The sequence below is a fragment of the Vicia villosa genome, linkage group LG6 (genome assembly GCF_029867415.1).
Source record: "Vicia villosa cultivar HV-30 ecotype Madison, WI linkage group LG6, Vvil1.0, whole genome shotgun sequence".
NCBI classification, from domain to species: domain Eukaryota; kingdom Viridiplantae; phylum Streptophyta; class Magnoliopsida; order Fabales; family Fabaceae; genus Vicia; species Vicia villosa.
In genome coordinates, this window is record NC_081185.1 from 130,314,079 (window position 1) to 130,332,582 (window position 18,504).

The following is an 18,504-nucleotide window of genomic DNA, read 5'->3' on the forward strand; positions in this document are numbered from 1 at the left end:
ATGACGGTGAATTCGTTGTTGTATTACGTTGATGAATATGTTATGATATATATTGTGTGTCGATAAATTGTTGTCGTTATATTACGTTGTTGAGTATGTTGTGATTGTTTGTTGTGTGAATACTTTGCAAAGCAGTGATTTACATTATCTAAATTTTGTCATATATTATTTATCATATGATTTATTAGATTGTTTGATATCTCACCCCTTCTGTTCGAATGTTACCCTTTGTAGGTAACGTGCAGGTAACCAAGATAAGTAGTTGTTACCATTATTAGCTCAAGTTGGTGTCCTTTGCTCTGATACGTAGCACCTGGGGGTGGAACGCTTGATTGTTTTATTTTGTTTTAATGAATTATCATTTACTTGAGGATTAATGGAGATTATTATGAATTCTCTTTTATTTTAAGTTGTTGTTGATTTTGCTGAAGCTGAATATGTTGGAAACAAATTATGATTTTCTTTCCGTTGCATTATTAAAGTGAAGTTTGAGAACCACGATTTAAGTCTTTATGTGGGTTTATCCTAAAGTGTGTTATGTATCAAATTATTTAACTTGAGCATGTTTTGTTGTTTTGAAGAAAATGTGACATCCTGTTTTATGTTTGAAATTTTACAACTCTGATTTAATTAATATTCGACGGGTAGAAACTGGGGTGTTACAATGAGGATCATGTGGTTGTAGATCCACCAATGATCTTTTAAGCAGATGCAGAAGTAGCTGGCCATAAGGCACAGGAAGTGGGTCAAACCTTCTTGGGGTGGCTTTTGTATTTTCTTCTGTTGGGCATACCTATTATATTGATAGGGTTACGGCTCCTGCTGGTACTGTTGCTGTTGACGCAGGGGGATCACCCATGGTTGTGGTGTATGAGGTGTTGGGTATGCATGTAGCTGACACATCGAAGGGTTGCCTTCTTTCCTCAACAGTACTTGAATGACCGAGTTAATTTGAGTTTTCAATTGGTTGACCTCCTCCTTTAACAGTTCTTGGCCTCTCTTGAGTTCCTGATTTCTTGGGACATGTTTTGAATTCTTGTGAGTATCAGGAAACCTGTTAGTTTGGATAACAGTTGGATAAGGACATAGGTGGAAAGAGATATGAGTCTTATGCAAGGGCATGTATGCGGATGTATGAAAACGCATGGGTATGCAAAAATATTTTTTATTTATTTTAAGGTATGCTAAAAGTTTTTATGGAGATGTAATGCAATGCGGGTTTAGGATAATGGCATTCATAAGGAATCCTAAACAGGCTTAGGGATAGTAACTGATGAGAATACCCCTAAGGGCTTGGGGATTGTGACAAACAAAATAAAACTCCTAAAGTCTTAAGGATTTTGACCGATGATAAGTGCCAAAATGTCGCTATTTTGAGTATATAATTGTGGCACTTATCGATTCTATTCTTTTGGTTTTTGTAATAAAATCCCAACTTTTGTGTAAATATTCGTATTCTTGAGTTTTGATTCGTTTTGTGTACTGTTTGATAGTTTTCCTTTGTTTTATAGGTATTTATGCATATCGGAGTCTCGAGGAATAAAGTGTCGAAGACGCAACTTCGATTTCGCAGTTTTGGACCAATAAAATGAAAATCATGCAGAAGCTCGCTTAGCCACCTTCAAGTGCGCTTCCATAGGCTAAAAATAAGAATGATAAGAATCATCAATTTGGTATCAATTTAGTAATTATTAGATAGAACATTGAATAAGCTTTCCAATGCTTCGAATTGGGCGCAATTCAGAGTTATGGTTCTCAAGTTATGGCGAAAACAAATTTTGATTTTTTGTGCTACTCGCTAAGCGAGATTCCCTGAGATAGCAGCTCCGTAAAAGGGAAAAAATCACATTTTTTAGGTTGTGTTTTGGGGTATTTGTTCCCAACTCATCAAAATATCATTTTTAGGTTAGATTAGGTTAGAAAACAACTTTGAAGCTTGCATTTGGATGATTGGAGGTGGATTGCTTATCAATTGGAGCTGACAAACCGGAAGATTTTCGGTTCATTTCTATTCATCTTTGTGTTCTCTCTTATAGTTGGGTTTTGTGTATGTATTTACTTTGAACTCATGTATATTTGTCGCCCATGGCGTTATATAAAACTTGCTTTAAGAGAAAACATAGACGAGTATCATAGGTTGAATATAACTGGTCGATAAGTTTAAGTTTGAAAGAAGTAGATTGTATGCAAAACTTGATAAATCTTATCTTTCCTAAGAATGAATTATTTTGTATTAATATTTACTTTTCCGTTTTTACACTTTTGTTCATTCAAACCCGAGTTCGAAACTATAAAAACCGTTTAATGGCATTCTACAACCATCTATGTGGACATGATAATTCCCAAATAAATATTTCAACATCTTTTGTTGCTTGCCGCTATGCTTGCTTCAACAACCGGCATAAGAAAATCACTAAGGGATTAGGGATTGTGACAGACATAAAGAAACCCCTAAAGGCTTAGAGATAGTGGCAGACACGAGGAATTCCTTGCGGGTTTAGGGATGACAGACAAAAGGAAACAATTACGGGCTTAGGTATGACAGACAAAAGGAAACCCTTATGGGTTTGGGGATGACAGACAAAAGGAAACCCTTACTGGTTTAGGGATAAAAGAAAAAATGAAACTTATGCAAATTTAGGGATGACAGACAAAAGGGAAACCCTTGTGGGCTAGGAGATAAGAATACATTATTCGGGAAGGCTCCCTATGATAGGATGGTTCTAAGTTTTGTACTACCCAATTCCCCTCCCATGTAGGCTATAGGATTTTTGCTTAAGGGGTCCTATAGTCATTGACCATACCTAAAATTTCACCATGATTAAGGGCAGGGGTGTTCAAAACCAAACCGGCCCAATACAAAACCGCAAAATCGAACCGAACCAAACCAAAACCGCAAAAAACCACATTTAGTTCGGATGTATTTGGACCATTTTTTAACAAAACTGCGCGGTGCGGTTCGGTTTGTGGTTTGTAATTTACAAACCGAACCAAACCGCATTACGTTACAACCAACATTCACTTAACCCACATCCAACCCAAATTCAAATCTATTATGCCTTAGACTTACTATTACAATAATTTTTCCTTTCTCACACTAAAGTTTTTAGTTTAAGTCTTCTTAAATCTCACCTAACGGTATCACACCTTTTTCTCATATTTTTTTCGAAGTACATATCACCTCTTCTTCTCCAGTCTCTCATCTCTTAAATTCTCTCTTTTTTATCTTATTATTTTTATTTTACTATTCTCTCTTCCAATTATGTTTTTAATGCTCCTCTTATTCTCTAATCTCTCATTTATTTTGTTATTTCTTTTTCATCTTCTCTAATCTTTCACTCCTTTTTTTTTCTTTTTCATTACAATGTTTTTGATATTTTTTTATGCTACTATTTTATGTTTTTTATTCCACTTTTATCTAATCTTATTTATGTATATTAAATGGAAAGTTATTGTCAAAATATGATGAGTTTGATGTTATTTTATAACGCATAAATGATTAAATACAAAGTTATGTTGTCATCTATATGTGTATGTATGACTCAATAATTAAAAAAAGTAAACCAATTGAACCAACCCAAACCATATTGGTTTGGTTTGGTTCGATTTTATTAGTAAAAGTCAACCGAACCAAACCGAACTGCACACTTTTTCTCTTGCAGTTTAGATGATTTTTTACGTAAAAATCACCCAAACAGCACCGCGAACACCCCTAATTAAGGGTCGGCCCTACCAAGGTGATCTTTCGGGATAAGCCTAATCTAGGTGGGATCTTAGTACCAACCCTTGAAACTTAGGTCTCTTGGATTGATAAGGTCACCATAAGTGAAACAAGTTCAAGATAAAGGTTCCTAGAGTCATGGATCGCATCCAAATCGTCAGCAGAGTGAGAGGTTAGTCCTACCATGAAGATAACTTTGAACAGACCTCCTCTGAGAGGGGGTAACTTTCAAGTGCTTTAGGATGGCCACCTCAAATTCAGATAAAGGAAGCTGCAGACCTATCCTGGTGAATAGACGCTCATAAAAGGGAATTGAACATCCGGCAAAGGAGTTGCACATCCTTCTTTCTGAGTCCACATGAAGAACTGAGCAATCTGATGTATATCAGACCAAAACTTCGGCCGCACTTATGGTCGCATCACTACTTAAACTAGATATGGTCCCCACCACTTCAGCAACAACCTAGTTTTACTTAATTGCATCAGTCGGCACCATCAACGTCGCCCTTTTCAAGAAAGCTCGTCAACCTTAAAATAATCAACAGGCTTAATCCATAAGACCACATCAGGTCGACATATGTACTCCATATGGTCCTTGATTTTGGCATCACTCGGGTCTCTATTTTAGGTTCTACAAAAAACCTAAATGTAATCCTCAGCGCTTTCTCTCCTTAATTTAGCGCATCACTGAGGTCACTAGTATAGAAATAGGACTATCATTTATATTGATTAATGTACAAAAAAATTTGAAGTTAAAATCTTGGAATGACGAGGTACCTTGTAAGACGATGCTGACGAAAAGCAAGTGAGCTAAGGAGAAATGGAAGCTTGAATAAGGAGCTACAACTACTCTGAAAAATACTCGCAAGAAGGAAGATAGAAAAACACCGGTGAATGAAAACTGACTTTCAAAGATTGCGAAAAGTTTCCTCTACATTCCACATCCCATATATGCAAAAGTGAGCAGCGAACCAAATCAACTATAAAGAGAAGTTACAAAATCAGCAGCTGAATTTTCCCTTGGAAATGTAAATAAACTAAATTGCACTCTAGTTCACTATAAGCACCGACATGCCCTAACTAGTCACTTCAATCCATATGTTAGAAAGAAGAAGCAAAAATTTTCAATGATAGACAGACATTTAAGGCACTTGTTCACCGTTACTTTTTCAACTAACTTTCAGCGTTTCCACTTCTAGTTCGAGGGGAACAACATTCTCAGAGGTCGGCCACGACTGATAAATACTTCCCTAACTCAGTAACACCCAACAAACCTTGGGAGAAACTGTTGGATATGTGACTCCACACACAAGATGGATGTTAAATTGTGTGGTTCAGAAAAATATGGTTTTGAAAAACTTTGCAGATAAAAACCATAGTTTAAAAACACTTTAAATATTAAGTTGCTGAAAATAAATTGCAGAATGTAAAATGCGAAAAGTAAAGAAAATTTAGGAAAAGAGAGAGCACCAAGAATTATAGAGGTTCGGACAAAATAAAATGACATACTCGTCTCCCCAAGAATTGATCTTGAGAGTATCCAATAAACGTTGAGAGCTTTTAGTAGGAAATACTCACGAACCATCTTATACAAAAAATATTGTCTAACTTCCAACCAAACAGTAAGAATAGGAATATAGAGGTTGATTCTTCTCTTCCAAATGGTAGATTAAGGCGATTAGTTCTCTTTCCACCAGAATCTCGGAGTAGTTAGTCTTCTAGCTTATAAACAAACTTTGCAAGATTTTACCACATCTTGAGCTCACGAATGTTAAACCTTGGTTTTACACTAGTTAACCAATAATCTAAGATATTTTAACACCAGGATAATCTCGAACTTAATCCAAAATTTTACCACGGGTTAAGCTTTAACCTAATATGGGTTTTACCACATGCTAACTAAGAACCTAAAGAGATTTTAATGTGGGAAGATCTTAAACCTAGACATGGGATTGATCACACATTCCTCAAACCAAATCTTTTTACGGATTTAGCTTATAACCCACGAATAATACCTAAATGAATATTATTCAACCAAGGTGTATAAAAAGGATTCCCTTAGTGAATTTTACAATTCTACACTTTCAGAATTACAACTTATCCTCACTCACAAAAGAACTTTCTCGCTGAAGCATTTCGAATAAAATATCAGTGAGAGAAAGTAAAAGAAAATTTTTAGAGAGGGAAAATGTGTGTGTGCATGTGAGAGAGAGAGAGAGAGTGTGTGTGTGTGTGTCAAAACACAGCTCTTGATGATTTGAAATGAAGGAAGAGACCTTTATTTATATGCTAGAGGTTGGCTCAAAAAGAAAATTAAAATTAATACTTTCTAAGACCTTCCACTCGATTAACCCCTAATGCAAATCAATTAGATATTCAAAATATAATCGACTATAAGCTCAAAATAGGAAAGAAAAGATATCTATTTTGAACTTAGCCAATCAATTAGACATTCCAATCAATTAAGGTGTTGTCTTAATCGCTTATGACTAAATTTTGAACTGAGCCAGTCAATTAGGTCAAAGTGTTAATTGATTGACAAAGTCAAAACTTTGCCCAGAACTATTTTGACAGCTCCCAATTCATCTGACACAACTTCAAAGATATTTTCTTGATAACAATCAGTTTGAAAAGATGTTTGTGTGTGTGTGTGTTCTTAAGCCATGTACTTTTAAGAGAGCTCCATTATGCTTTACAAAGTACTCACTCATACTAATTAGCGTAGGGCTTTCTAGCACTTCCTTTTGTAGACACTTGCTTGAGTTCCCTTTAGATGAGGCTTGGGTTACATTCCATTTGATTGCCATCATCAAATATTCAAGTTCATGAAACCTTAATACTTAATCTTTATCCGCTTAACCACTTATACTTGACTTGTCAATGGAAATTAGTTATCATTGTAACACCCTAAACCCTAAAACTTATATATAAAGCATTACACGCCAATTTAAGGTGTCACCAACGATAATCCTTTAACAAAACATAATCATTTAGCAACACGCAGTAATAAAATTAAAACATCATACAACATTTGTCATCAGACGCTCTCCATAACTTAGGCTCATTGCGACAAAATAATCAATAAAACACAACATTCAATTACTCATGTCATCGCATGCTCACCTTCACTTAGGGTATCACTGTAGCAAAATAATAAACTGATAATGAAACATACCAACCATCAACATTAGTCTCATAAAACATAACTTTTATAAAGCAAATAAAACAGAGTTGTAATACTTAACTCTCAACAATCTCCAAACGATTCAACAAATAGAACATTAATCCATAACAACGTAAAATAATCCCCTTTAATGAAACAACTTCAAAATATAAATGAAACTCCCCATCCAGATGTTACAGAATCAGAGCACGACACTACTAAATAAAGTGACAACTAAAGGAAATAACTCCAAGAGTTATCTTCCATTTACAACAACAAAATCTACTCCTGAGTCTCTGCAAGATGTCCATGGTAGACAATATTAAAGCAAAAGGGGTGGGAAACAAAATTCAATATAAATAATGTAAAGAATTCCCAGGTAGAGAAACATACAACAATCACATATTTATTAAACATTCAACAACAACATGCTCTCACACCCATTCACAACAACATACGCACATTCTTCATAAATAACCAACATCATGAATAATCAACCATATATGCAAGTATGTATGCAATGGACTCCATGACTGACTCATTACGCATGTGGTACCATTTATGAATACTCAGGTTCATCTCGTTCATCGATCCCCACCATATGATTAGATGCCCTCTTGGAACTAAAGCACACATGAATATCGATGCTAATCACCATATAGCAACGCTTAATAATTCCTCAATGGAATTAGGTACTCGTACTAGATCCCCGTCATAGGATCCAGGCTCACCAAAAACCACTACTAATCACCATATAGTAATTCTTCACTAATCCCTTAATGGAATTAGATAATTGCTCCTGAATCCATATCACCAGACCAGAGCCCACCAAAATAAACTGAGATTCAGACACCATGATGCATGACATACAACATTGACATGCAAACAAACACATGCACATTGGCTCCTCTTTTGACCATGCATGCCACCAACAACATCACCATAACCATCATAGTATGCATTTATTCAAGCATGCAAAATCACCAACGATATGCATTTCACCAAAATATTCACAAAAATAATCACCGTGCATATATCACTGTTCCATATAACATCAATCACCATACACGATCATTAATCAATATTATAATAACCAACAAACAACCCAACAACAACAAGTCAACAATTGCATATTCACAATCACACAATAGTATAGTCAGTAGGATTAACATTCAACATTATAGAGCAACACAATTGATTCATGATTATTTCCCCTTAATCATAATATGACAACACACCACATTCAAACAATTATTTAAAATATCAAATGGAGTCGAACTCAAGCAAATGAATATTTTTCGGAAAGCTTGGAGAGACTATTTCAAAAATATGATCTTTAATTCATGACTTAATACACCAATTGGTTCGGTTTAATCAAACAATAAGAACAGGTACTCGCATCGGGAAAAATATGTTTTCTCTGACTTCAAAATGGTGCTAAAAATTATATACTTATGAAAAAATTATGAAATTTTCTAGTTGAAAGGATAATTAAACTCTCTTTCCATCGCAACTAACCTCACCCCAAATGGACTCATAAACTCTAGTAACACTTGGATCAAGCTAACCAACGCATGACCAAAATCGCCGTTTATGGTATAAAAACCAGAGAACCGCTAGTGTTGTAGCACTCCTAGACCCAATTTCTCCACTTAGAAAGAAATATCATCGCGTTATCTTTCTAACTCTTTGAGCGACATGTTATTTTGACTTATAGAGCTCAAGATATGCACCAAACAAGTCGATCAATACTCTCCTGAGATTTCCTTACGGGAATTTCACTCCTAAGATCATTTTTTTTCAACTTAGACTTATCCCAAACATTCTAAATACCTTATTTCAAAAATATATTATTATTATTATTATTATTATTATTATTATTATTATTATTATTATTATTATTATTATTATTATTATTATAGGTCAATTACATACTATTATTTCCCTCTAAACCTATCAATGAACATTTAATTTCACCAATTAAACACTACTAACAACACACATCAAAACAATCACTCTCACATCCATTATCACAAAGCTCTAAAATTCAACAATGGTAGAAACTCATAATCATTCCTTAACATCCATTGTTTATTATGATTAAAAAATAAAATTATTTATTTAATAGTGTTAAAAAATTGTTATTATAAAAAAAAGATAGAAAAATATTTATTTTAATGATTAATTTTATATATTTAATTAAGTAATGAAAACTAAAAATATCAAAAGTTAATTGAATTAAAAAGATAATGTTATTATTAAAATATAATATAATGTAATGTAATATAATAAAATATATTATGTAATTAGGAACGTGTGATTAAAATAAATATTTATTGTATTTTAGTTAGGGAGCCCTTAGAATATAGTTACACTAAGTTCAGGCATTGTAATAGTCTATAATATTATTGAAATGAGTGGTGCTATCTATACACCAAAAACAAATATATTACCTCTACACCGTATAAATATACCACATGTGCATGTGTGTTATGTGTCAAAAAGAAAAAAAATAATATTAATTAAATATTTTAAAAATACAAAACCGTATTTTATACGGTGTAAGTGTCAATTTTTAGTGTAAGAATATCAATTCTGTATTGAAATACCCTGCAACAAAATTGAATCATATGAACGTGGCAGCTTCCCTACCACACAAGTGTGTTGGATATTATGCATATGTTTACCCTTTTTACAGATTCCAGTAAAATCTTTTTACTTTAGGTTCAAAAGAAGAAAGAAGATAACAATGGAGACATGCATGTATTATCCAAGTGTTGTTGTGTGGAGCCAAGATCAAAGCATTTCGGTTCAAAAGCTGTTGTTGCTCATTCATCATTGTAGAAGGGCTAGTGAAGAAGGTAATAATACAGTTTGCGTATTTCTTTCAAGTGATTAGTTGTAATTTTATGAAAAGTTTAGCAAAGTGATAGATGAAAAAATACATTTTGTTTGTTGTAAAATTCGTGACAGTCAAACTAAAATAAACATGTTCAGTTGCAAAATTGTATGAAAGAAGAAAATAAAAAGGATATGAGTCTGTCATATCACCGCACGACCACCCCGCACAGCTTGCACTGTCCGAGAACGATCATCTACAGCACAAGATGATGTATCAGCTTGATAATCATCTCAGCCGTTAATCACGCTCTGATCGTGCGGTCTCATTTCGTCATCCAGACTTTAGTTCCTGTCTCCTTTGAAATCAAGGATACAGTAGTACGAGCCTATAGAACAGATCCTGTTCAAGTAAGGTCGTGCTAATATGTGTCTCCTTAGCGTTATATAAACATTTTATAAAAGTCGAAAACAAACGATGTGGGACTCTTTTGGTGTTTACACAAACGCCTAATATAATAATAGTATATTCTACTACCTACCTGCCTGCCTCTAGGAGTGGAATTGAAACATGAGGTTTGGTCTGCATATCCACTCTTAACTATTCAGTTAGTTACCATGATTTATAAAGCGATCACATGGCATGTTTGAAACAAGCAAACTTATTTCTCGCTATGCAGTCGATGGAGATCAACATTCCGTCGTCTCACTAATCGGATCACCATCTTTAGTTGGTTTACTTGCTGCTAATGCTTCAACATCTTATTTGTTACTACAAATGCAACACACTGACATTTATCTTTGGGCCTATTTTACAAATGCGGCTTATTAAGCTAACCAACATTACTCTCAAGTTAACTCGATCGTTTTATAGGCAGAGAAACAATGTATTCAACAACTTGTTAAATAGCACTCCAAATTGCAGTACTTGATATCATAGCAAAATAATAAAAACTACGTAAAACTAGCTTCGAATATATGATAAATTGATACTATGATGCCGAGCATACTTTATCCGAATGGAATTCTACTTGTTGTGAAAGGTGCATTTACATTTGCAGGATGTTGTGGTGTGTTCAACTGAAGGAGAAATGAGGTGGGTTATATTGTTATATAGCTGGAGATTTTTCTAGCTCAACCTAAACTATCATCATCTAAGAGATTGTGTAACCAACGACGCTAACTTACTTGTAACTAAATTAAGTTGCTGCTAATGCATGCTTCAACATCTTATTTGGGTTACATGTACAATGGTTCCAATATGAATGAGAGAAGGGAGTATTTACTTTTTCCTATCATGCACATACATGTCAGCAAGATTCTCTGAATAAGTTGACCATAGTTTGGAAAATGGAGCTCTAGATGGATCTCCATGTTGCTTGCTTGCCTTACAGTTAATTACCATAGCAACTGCAATTACTTTCTAGGATTCTTCTTGATCTTCAAACTTATATAGGCCATTTAAGACAGACAATCTATAGTCATTCTATCGTCAAACATTGAAATCTTAAATAGCATTACAACATCTTAAAAAGGATATTAATCTGTCCTTTTTGTTACATTTTAGAAATGACACTTGTATATACATTTTGGGGGAGAAAACATGCTTTCCATAGTACTTCAAAAATGTCATTGTAAATTCCAAATATGGTACTTGTATATTTTCTTTGCTTTCATCATACTACTCTTAAATTCCACTCGAAGATGTATTTCAAATGAAGATTTGAAAGAAAAAAGAAGAGACCTTCCAAGGGATAATTTGGAAATCAACTCCTAATGACCTTAAGGGGGTCTATAGCCTTACTAGACCTAAATAGAAAAAGTAATTTCTTAACCAGAGTGAGGAATGTCATGAATCTGTGTTCAATTCCTCCAATTTTTCCAGTGTAAGATACCAGTGTAAGATACGCACAAGATGTTTTCACCCTGGGCTTCATGCAACTGCATCAGCTATCTCAGAATATATCGGCTTGAACAGTTTATTCAAATTTCACTTTGCAATAGCGCTAAATCCCCTATTTAACCACTGAAACCTTAAAAAATTGAGATGCTAATACCAATTCTATCTTTTTATCTTTTACAATACTGAATAAAAATTATCCAAGACAAATATTCTGTATACCTTTCTATACAAAATACTCACTTTTACATTCATATTGTGCAATTGAAATAAATATGATGTATCATAATTTACTTTCCAAAAATAAATGGTGATAAATGGTGCATATTACATGGCTGGAAGCCTACTATATACAGAAAATCCGAAACACATTTCATGTAGTCCCGCATTTAAAGATTTCGATCAATTGTCCCATCTGATAGATTACACAAATTGTGTTCAGATTTGGAGAAGCTGAAATGTAAGTCGTCCAATCTTAATCTTTTGACCAAAATTGTTTGACTGCATGCTACTGTGACTGTAAGAATTTCAGCCCCCTATTATACTGGAAAAATTAATGGTTCATGATTGATTGTTTATCCGTCCAAAACTCATTTAGAGGTGCCTTCAAATTGATCTCTAAGAAGCTCGTACTTCTTAAGCTCCGCAGTTGAGAGGGAAGGCTGAAGCTCTTCTAAGACCTGAAAATTACAGGAAATGCCAGTCACACAACTGCATACTAGAAAGCTATTGGGATGGATAAGTTACTCTAGTGTTAGAGTTTAGGCGGATAAACAAAACTAACAATAAAAATTACAACTTGCAAGTTACCTGGACAAAATCATCATATTCAACAACAATAGAATTTGCTTCATTATCTGGGTTGGAGGACTCTGGATTTGCATTCAAAACCTTGACAAAACAATGATGTTAAGTATACTCTCAATTCACAATGACAGCTGCATAGATACAGGTTGCTATTTCCTCTTTATAGTGAGAGTCCACTATCAAACTATACACAATAACAGGCCTAATATCAAACAAAACGCACACAAAATAATTGCGAGAACCAGTGATCCTGGCTGGACTTACTTTGCGTTTTGCAGCGCGGAACCAAGCATCTGCACACAAGGCATACATGTCTGCGCCGGTGAAGTTTGGTGGACATTTTTTTGCAATGGAGTAAAGTGAAACATCTTCATGCAATTTAAACTTTCTCGTAAGAGCTTTCAGTACCCTGAGAGAGATGTGCAAAGTACCATTCTATCAACAATTGATACTCCTCGACAAAGGAAGCTAGAAAAGCAGACAACTTACCGCTCTCTGTAAGATGCATCAGAGTTAACACCAACATATAGCAATTTATCAAAACGACCAGGGCGAAGAAGTGCCGGGTCTATCAAATCTGGTCTATTACTTGCACCTATAATAAATAGATCCTATTAAGCCATCAACAAAGAAAACACTTGTTAGAAGCAAAATACGAAGAAAAAAAATATATATTTTACTAAGACAAAATTGGAGGATATAAAAAAACCTGTGTTGAATCACTTAAGCCGTCAATTTCTGCAAGCATCTAATAAAGGGAAATACAATTTACATCAGGAAGTCCAAAGAAAATGTCTAAAACACCACAGTCTTACTCAGAAAAGGAAATTACCTGCGAAACCACTCTATCCATAACACCCCCAGAATCTCCAGAAGCTCCCCGAGCTGGTGCAAGAGAGTCAAGCTCATCAAAGAAGATGACACACGGTCGGGCTGATCTGGCCTGGGAATTGTATTGAAGTATTACTTTATTAAAATGATTTCCTTATACTTTTTATTTAGTTCACAGAAAATTGAAACACCCATAGAACATTCAGTTGAACTTAAGAAAATGTTTAGAACAAAATAACCAAAATATTATTATACCTTCTGAAAAATGTCTCGAACATTTTTCTCAGACTCGCCTATGTACATGTTGATCAGTTCAGGACCCTTCACACTAAGAAAATTTAAGGAACACTCTGTAGCAACTGCTTTTGCTAATAATGTCTGACAATAAATAAATAAAAAGAAAATGGCACAAGAAAACTTCTGTAAGTAAAGGGTAAGAATTTTGCTGTAGAAGGTTATCATTTAAAGGTACTTTACAACTTACTTTTCCAGTTCCAGGAGGACCATACAAAAGAACACCAGACCGTTTGCGTAACCCAGATGCAAAAAGATCTTTATGCAAGAGAGGCAACTAAAATATGTAATAGAAAGTGAATTAGTTATTCATAAATTACAGAAAATAAATAGTATCTCCAGGATAGCATATGATTGAGTAAGATAAGTATTAAAATATAGAAAAATGAGACTGGAAAATAATTTGAATAAAGAAAAAGTGATATGATAAAGTATAATAATCTATGATTTAGTCTTGATAATGATAATATGGCAGAAACTGGACATTCAATCTCTTTTTAGAAGAAATTAGTCTCGAGTCCTTGTCAGCTTCCATGTTGAACTTTAGGAGTGAAGTTCATTCATATTTCAATTTTGACTCTCTAAAAACACTTTCTTTCTTATTTTATTTGCATTCTTCTATCTGAGTATACACTAAAATGCAATTCAACTCGGTCAGCTTATAAAATGTGACATTTATGAAATGTTGACCATGTAAACACCACAAGTTCCTTTTTACACCAAATATATTTTCAAGTTGACATGAGAAGCACTGTTTTATGCTATAGTAAGCACAACTTCCAAAGTTTGAAGTTGCACTTCCAAATAGGGGGAAAAGTAACAACCAATGAAGTTATGAATACAAGAAGCCCACCTGAACAGTATCCAGGATTGATTTTTTGACATCTTCAAGCCCACCAACATCGTCCCATTTTACATTTGGAACCTGCATTAAAATCCATACTTAAAAAAATCCATGCATTGAAGAACTTGTTCTCCCATAACTATAAGACATTACATGCTAATGTGTACAATTTTTATCAATAAAAACATGGTATATTAATCTTGATTTTAAACACCATTTAATAATACAAATGAGAAAAACATCACAAAATCCTGATTGCTTAATTTACCTTTGGAGTACCCAATGCTGACGCATTTCTTTTCTTTGATCGTTCCAAGGCATTCACCAAGTCTTCTTTCCCAGGTTTTCGAGCTGAAACTTCAGACTCGTTGTTGTCCTCTGTCACCTTTGAACTAAGAGAACTATCTGCACCTTCAGGTTCAACTTTGTCTGCTTCAGCATCGCTGCTGGGAAATAAGTTGGCACCAGCATCTGCAATTAAAGCACACATATCTCTGGGCATGAAACCAGATGTCTGTCCAACTAATTCTTTTACAAAACCCTCTAAATCAGTCTGAAAGAAGCAACAATGCAATTGTTTAAAATCAACAAAAGGTGTTGAATTTGTACGGAAGGTAAAAACACAAGAGGAGGTTCTACTCCATACTCACATTAGAGTGGAGTCCATAAATATTTTGCAGTGAATGCAATAGCATTTCTGCCCTTTGCTCTTCTGTCAAAGGCCCCATGTTTGTTTCATGGCTAAAGCAGCGTCTGATGGTTGAAGGTAGACCCTCTGAACTGTCAGCTGCAGCAATCAACAGGACCTGATGCCCGCTTGTCTTTTCAGAATTCTTGTCCACCTACACCAGCAAGCTGAAATAATAAATACCTTAACGAATCTAGTTAAAAACAAAAGGAAAACATAGGTACTGTGCTGAGATTTTTCCAATCTCAATTTTTATTTACTACTTGACTGGCCTAATGAAAAAGACATACTGACATAAATATAGATTAGTGTATATGCATTAACATTCTAAGATCATAATTTTAAGGGGACACGTTTGCTTGAATCTCCACAGAGAAATTTCCCCAACTTATTTAGAATTCCCAATAGTTAATTCCTTTTCATTAACTTTTCTTTATTATAATAGAAAGGGCTATTATAGCTTAATATTATCTTACATGTTGGCTTCTTTTGATGTTCACTGGTTTTACTTTATTTGATTTACATTACAACAAGACATACCATTTGTGATATACAGAACAAAGAGTATAGAAAAATGTTATAGCTCGAACAATAGTGATAGCAATAGAAAATTTCAACTAAGTTAGATCTTACAAATTCGCCATTTGATTTCATCAGAGAGTTACTATCATCATGTTCACCAACTGGCTCAGTGAATTTCCTAATAACTGATGCAACTTCAGATGCATTGCCTCTTTGATCATTTGGTGAAATCTCAGGTGAATGTGAATCTCGAAATACCTCAAAATGACGAAGAAGAAGTATTGTTGGCGAGTATCTGTAATAATATTATCCCATAAGAGCCTAGATGTTTGGAGAGAATAACAGATCCAAAATATTGAATATTTAAGCCCAACCAGACCATCAAATAAGCGGCTCAACTAAAGTCTGAAATCAAAAAAATATTGTACGGAGAAAAACAACTAGGGAGAAAAAGGTGGATAAATGATTGAAACTATATGTTCCTGTCCTGATAGATATCTATGTATGGTAATCCATGCCAGAAATGAAAATTGCGTAGGAACAAAACTCTCGATATAATGTGTTCTTATCATTCCTAATATTTTAAATATTACCTTTGAGCAGTCTTGAAAGCTTGAGCTAGAGCAACAGATGCTCTATCGGAACCCATTAGATCGTGACAGTTATATTCGACCACATGCAGGCCCAGTCGACAAGCAACATATCTAACAACGGTCCTTTTCCCACAACCTGCAAAACAGGTTGTTCAGGAAAATATGCACAATCAATGCGATTCAAACACACCATTAATTTGACAATTTCAAGCCACATAAATATTTCAAAAAAAAAGCGGCAGCACCAACTGAGGACATCAAATGGTATCCATTATGAATAGGAAAAAGTACTGATTCCTTTAGAAAACATAGTCTGACAATATAGAACACACCTGCCAAGCCATATAATAACACTGAAACTCTAAACTTGGAAGAGAGTGCTGATGGACATAAAGTTGGTGCAAGTATTGAAGCCAAGATCTTCACTGTGTCTCTTTGCAAGGGCACAGGCCCTTCTGGTCCAGCAATTAACAAATCTGGAGGAAGGGCAGATTGAGAATTCCCTACTAACACCAACGCAGTTAAGGTTTTATTGACACGGAGAACTGGTTCATCTGATGGTTCCATAGCAATGACCTGAAGATATAAGTTACACTCTAACAAATAACCCGACACAATTTCATGAGGCTTAAAAATATAAAAGAGGTAAACATACCTTAAAACAGATACGGTTGTCATTTTGCTTTTGTGTGTTTTGGTTACAAGGAATGCAAATAGTGGAATTACAGTTCCAACTAATGCTAATTCCAAAAACATCTCCGCTTGACAAATATCTATCAACTTCAAAGTACTTCTGCAATGCCAAGTCAATCAGGTCTTGACGTTCTTTGGCTTCAACCTCTGAAGTTGGTTTAATGGAATCAAGGATACCACATTCTGGTATCTTCACAAAAGCAACCCTCAAAAGGGAGGCAAATCTCGGAGGTTGAGCGAGTGGCACCAACTCTATATTAATGACCGAATCCTCAATGCTTTTATCGGCATCCTCATCACCCACTTGACATTGAGATTTGAAATAAGACGATAAAGCATCTTGGCCATGGTGAATAACCGATTTCAAACATGAAATGTGCAAGTTAAGATTAAAGGCCAAAAGAGGAGACAAATAAGCAACTTCGCCATTTAACAAAGGGCCATTGAGAGGAAAATCACAAGAAGGAAAAACAAGCATTATTCTAGAAGAAACGGATAATGAGTGATCAATATCAAGGGTGTCAATGTCATTGCTAGGAGGGTCAAGAGCAATAGCCACTGCAATCCTCTGCGTGTTCATTTCAGCATTTTTTATCAAAACCTGAGCAAATTCACAATCAATACTATTAAGCTTTAACATATAAGTGAAGAGTAAATAATTAATTTAACAAACTCTAAATGACGAGAGAATTACCGGTGAACCAGAAGTGATGGAAAGTCTTTTGAGAAGAGAAGTGGATAGAGCAATGAGTGCAGAGTGATCAAGAGAAGGCAATTTGTTGGATAATCGGAGAATTCCAACCGGTAAATGCAAATTGGGGAATTCATTGATTGAAGAAGTTGAAGAGTTCAATAAGGAATTGATGACATTTTTGGTGGAACACAGAACCAGAGGCTTTCTTCTCTCCACCATTTTCTTCACTGGTTCCGTTTTTTATTGAAATTTAGTTTGATTTCATAGATATATTTACAGTATCTATATCTGTAATCGATGAAATTGTGACGGTGTGAACGAGGTAAGTTACTTGAAGTGAAAATTAATTTTTTTTGAAATGGAGATGATGAGAAACACGATAAGAAGATGAATTTGGGAGAGGAGTCGCGTGGCTGCCGGAAATGGAGTAGGATGGTGGAGCTAGGGTTTTCTGAAGATTGTGATTTTTACAGTCGAAGATGAAGAAGATGATGATGAGAACTTCTTCTGGGGGGACATTCATCCAACGGTCAGTATGGCTATGTCTAGGAAGATTTTGAAGCGGATGATTCAAAGGACGGTTGCGCAAAATTAAAACTTAATCATATTTTACATAATTTGCTATAAGGGACTCCTATGGATGAAAAGAAAAGATAATACTTAACCTTTTTTTTTGTAGTCAGATCCCAAAAATATTTTATTCACCCAAATTTAAATTTAATCAGGATAAATTACACTCACTTTCAATTAAATTTGATACTCTCTATAATGTAAAATTATACACTAAATTATATATTAATTTAGAGGTAACAAAACAGATATGATTTGTTGGATATATTCGTTAATCGTTTTGCTCACACTTTAATGTGGGGCGAGTCAAGAGTTTAGATTTGTATTTCCTAATGTGTCTGTCATG

At 34.6% G+C, this 18,504-nt stretch overlaps 1 protein-coding gene and 1 non-coding gene across 3 annotated transcripts; both read right to left on the bottom strand.

Moving 5' to 3' along the window:
* Positions 1-9,920: 9,920 nt before the first annotated feature.
* Positions 9,921-10,143, bottom strand: LOC131615446 (small nucleolar RNA U3). The gene has a single exon (XR_009287855.1). It is a non-coding gene; the product is annotated as a small nucleolar RNA U3 (small nucleolar RNA).
* A 1,675-nt stretch (positions 10,144-11,818) lies between these two features.
* LOC131610003 (peroxisomal ATPase PEX6-like) lies at positions 11,819-18,207 on the bottom strand. 2 transcript variants are annotated; one of them, XM_058881854.1, is made up of 16 exons: positions 17,589-18,207; positions 16,857-17,495; positions 16,534-16,777; positions 16,202-16,337; positions 15,720-15,903; positions 15,049-15,240; positions 14,667-14,951; positions 14,408-14,479; positions 13,745-13,831; positions 13,516-13,638; positions 13,262-13,372; positions 13,139-13,177; positions 12,919-13,040; positions 12,694-12,838; positions 12,433-12,513; positions 11,819-12,302 (listed from the first exon to the last, which is right to left on the bottom strand). In XM_058881854.1, the coding sequence occupies exons 1-16, from the start codon at positions 17,805-17,807 to the stop codon at positions 12,213-12,215; spliced, it is 2,769 nt and encodes a 922-aa protein (XP_058737837.1). In that variant the 5' UTR covers positions 17,808-18,207; the 3' UTR covers positions 11,819-12,212. The 2 variants fall into 2 exon arrangements, 1 of the variants encoding a protein (XP_058737837.1); XR_009286383.1 differs by lacking the exons at positions 11,819-12,302; positions 12,433-12,513 and having other exon boundaries at positions 12,700-12,838; positions 12,919-13,024.
* Positions 18,208-18,504: the final 297 nt, after the last annotated feature.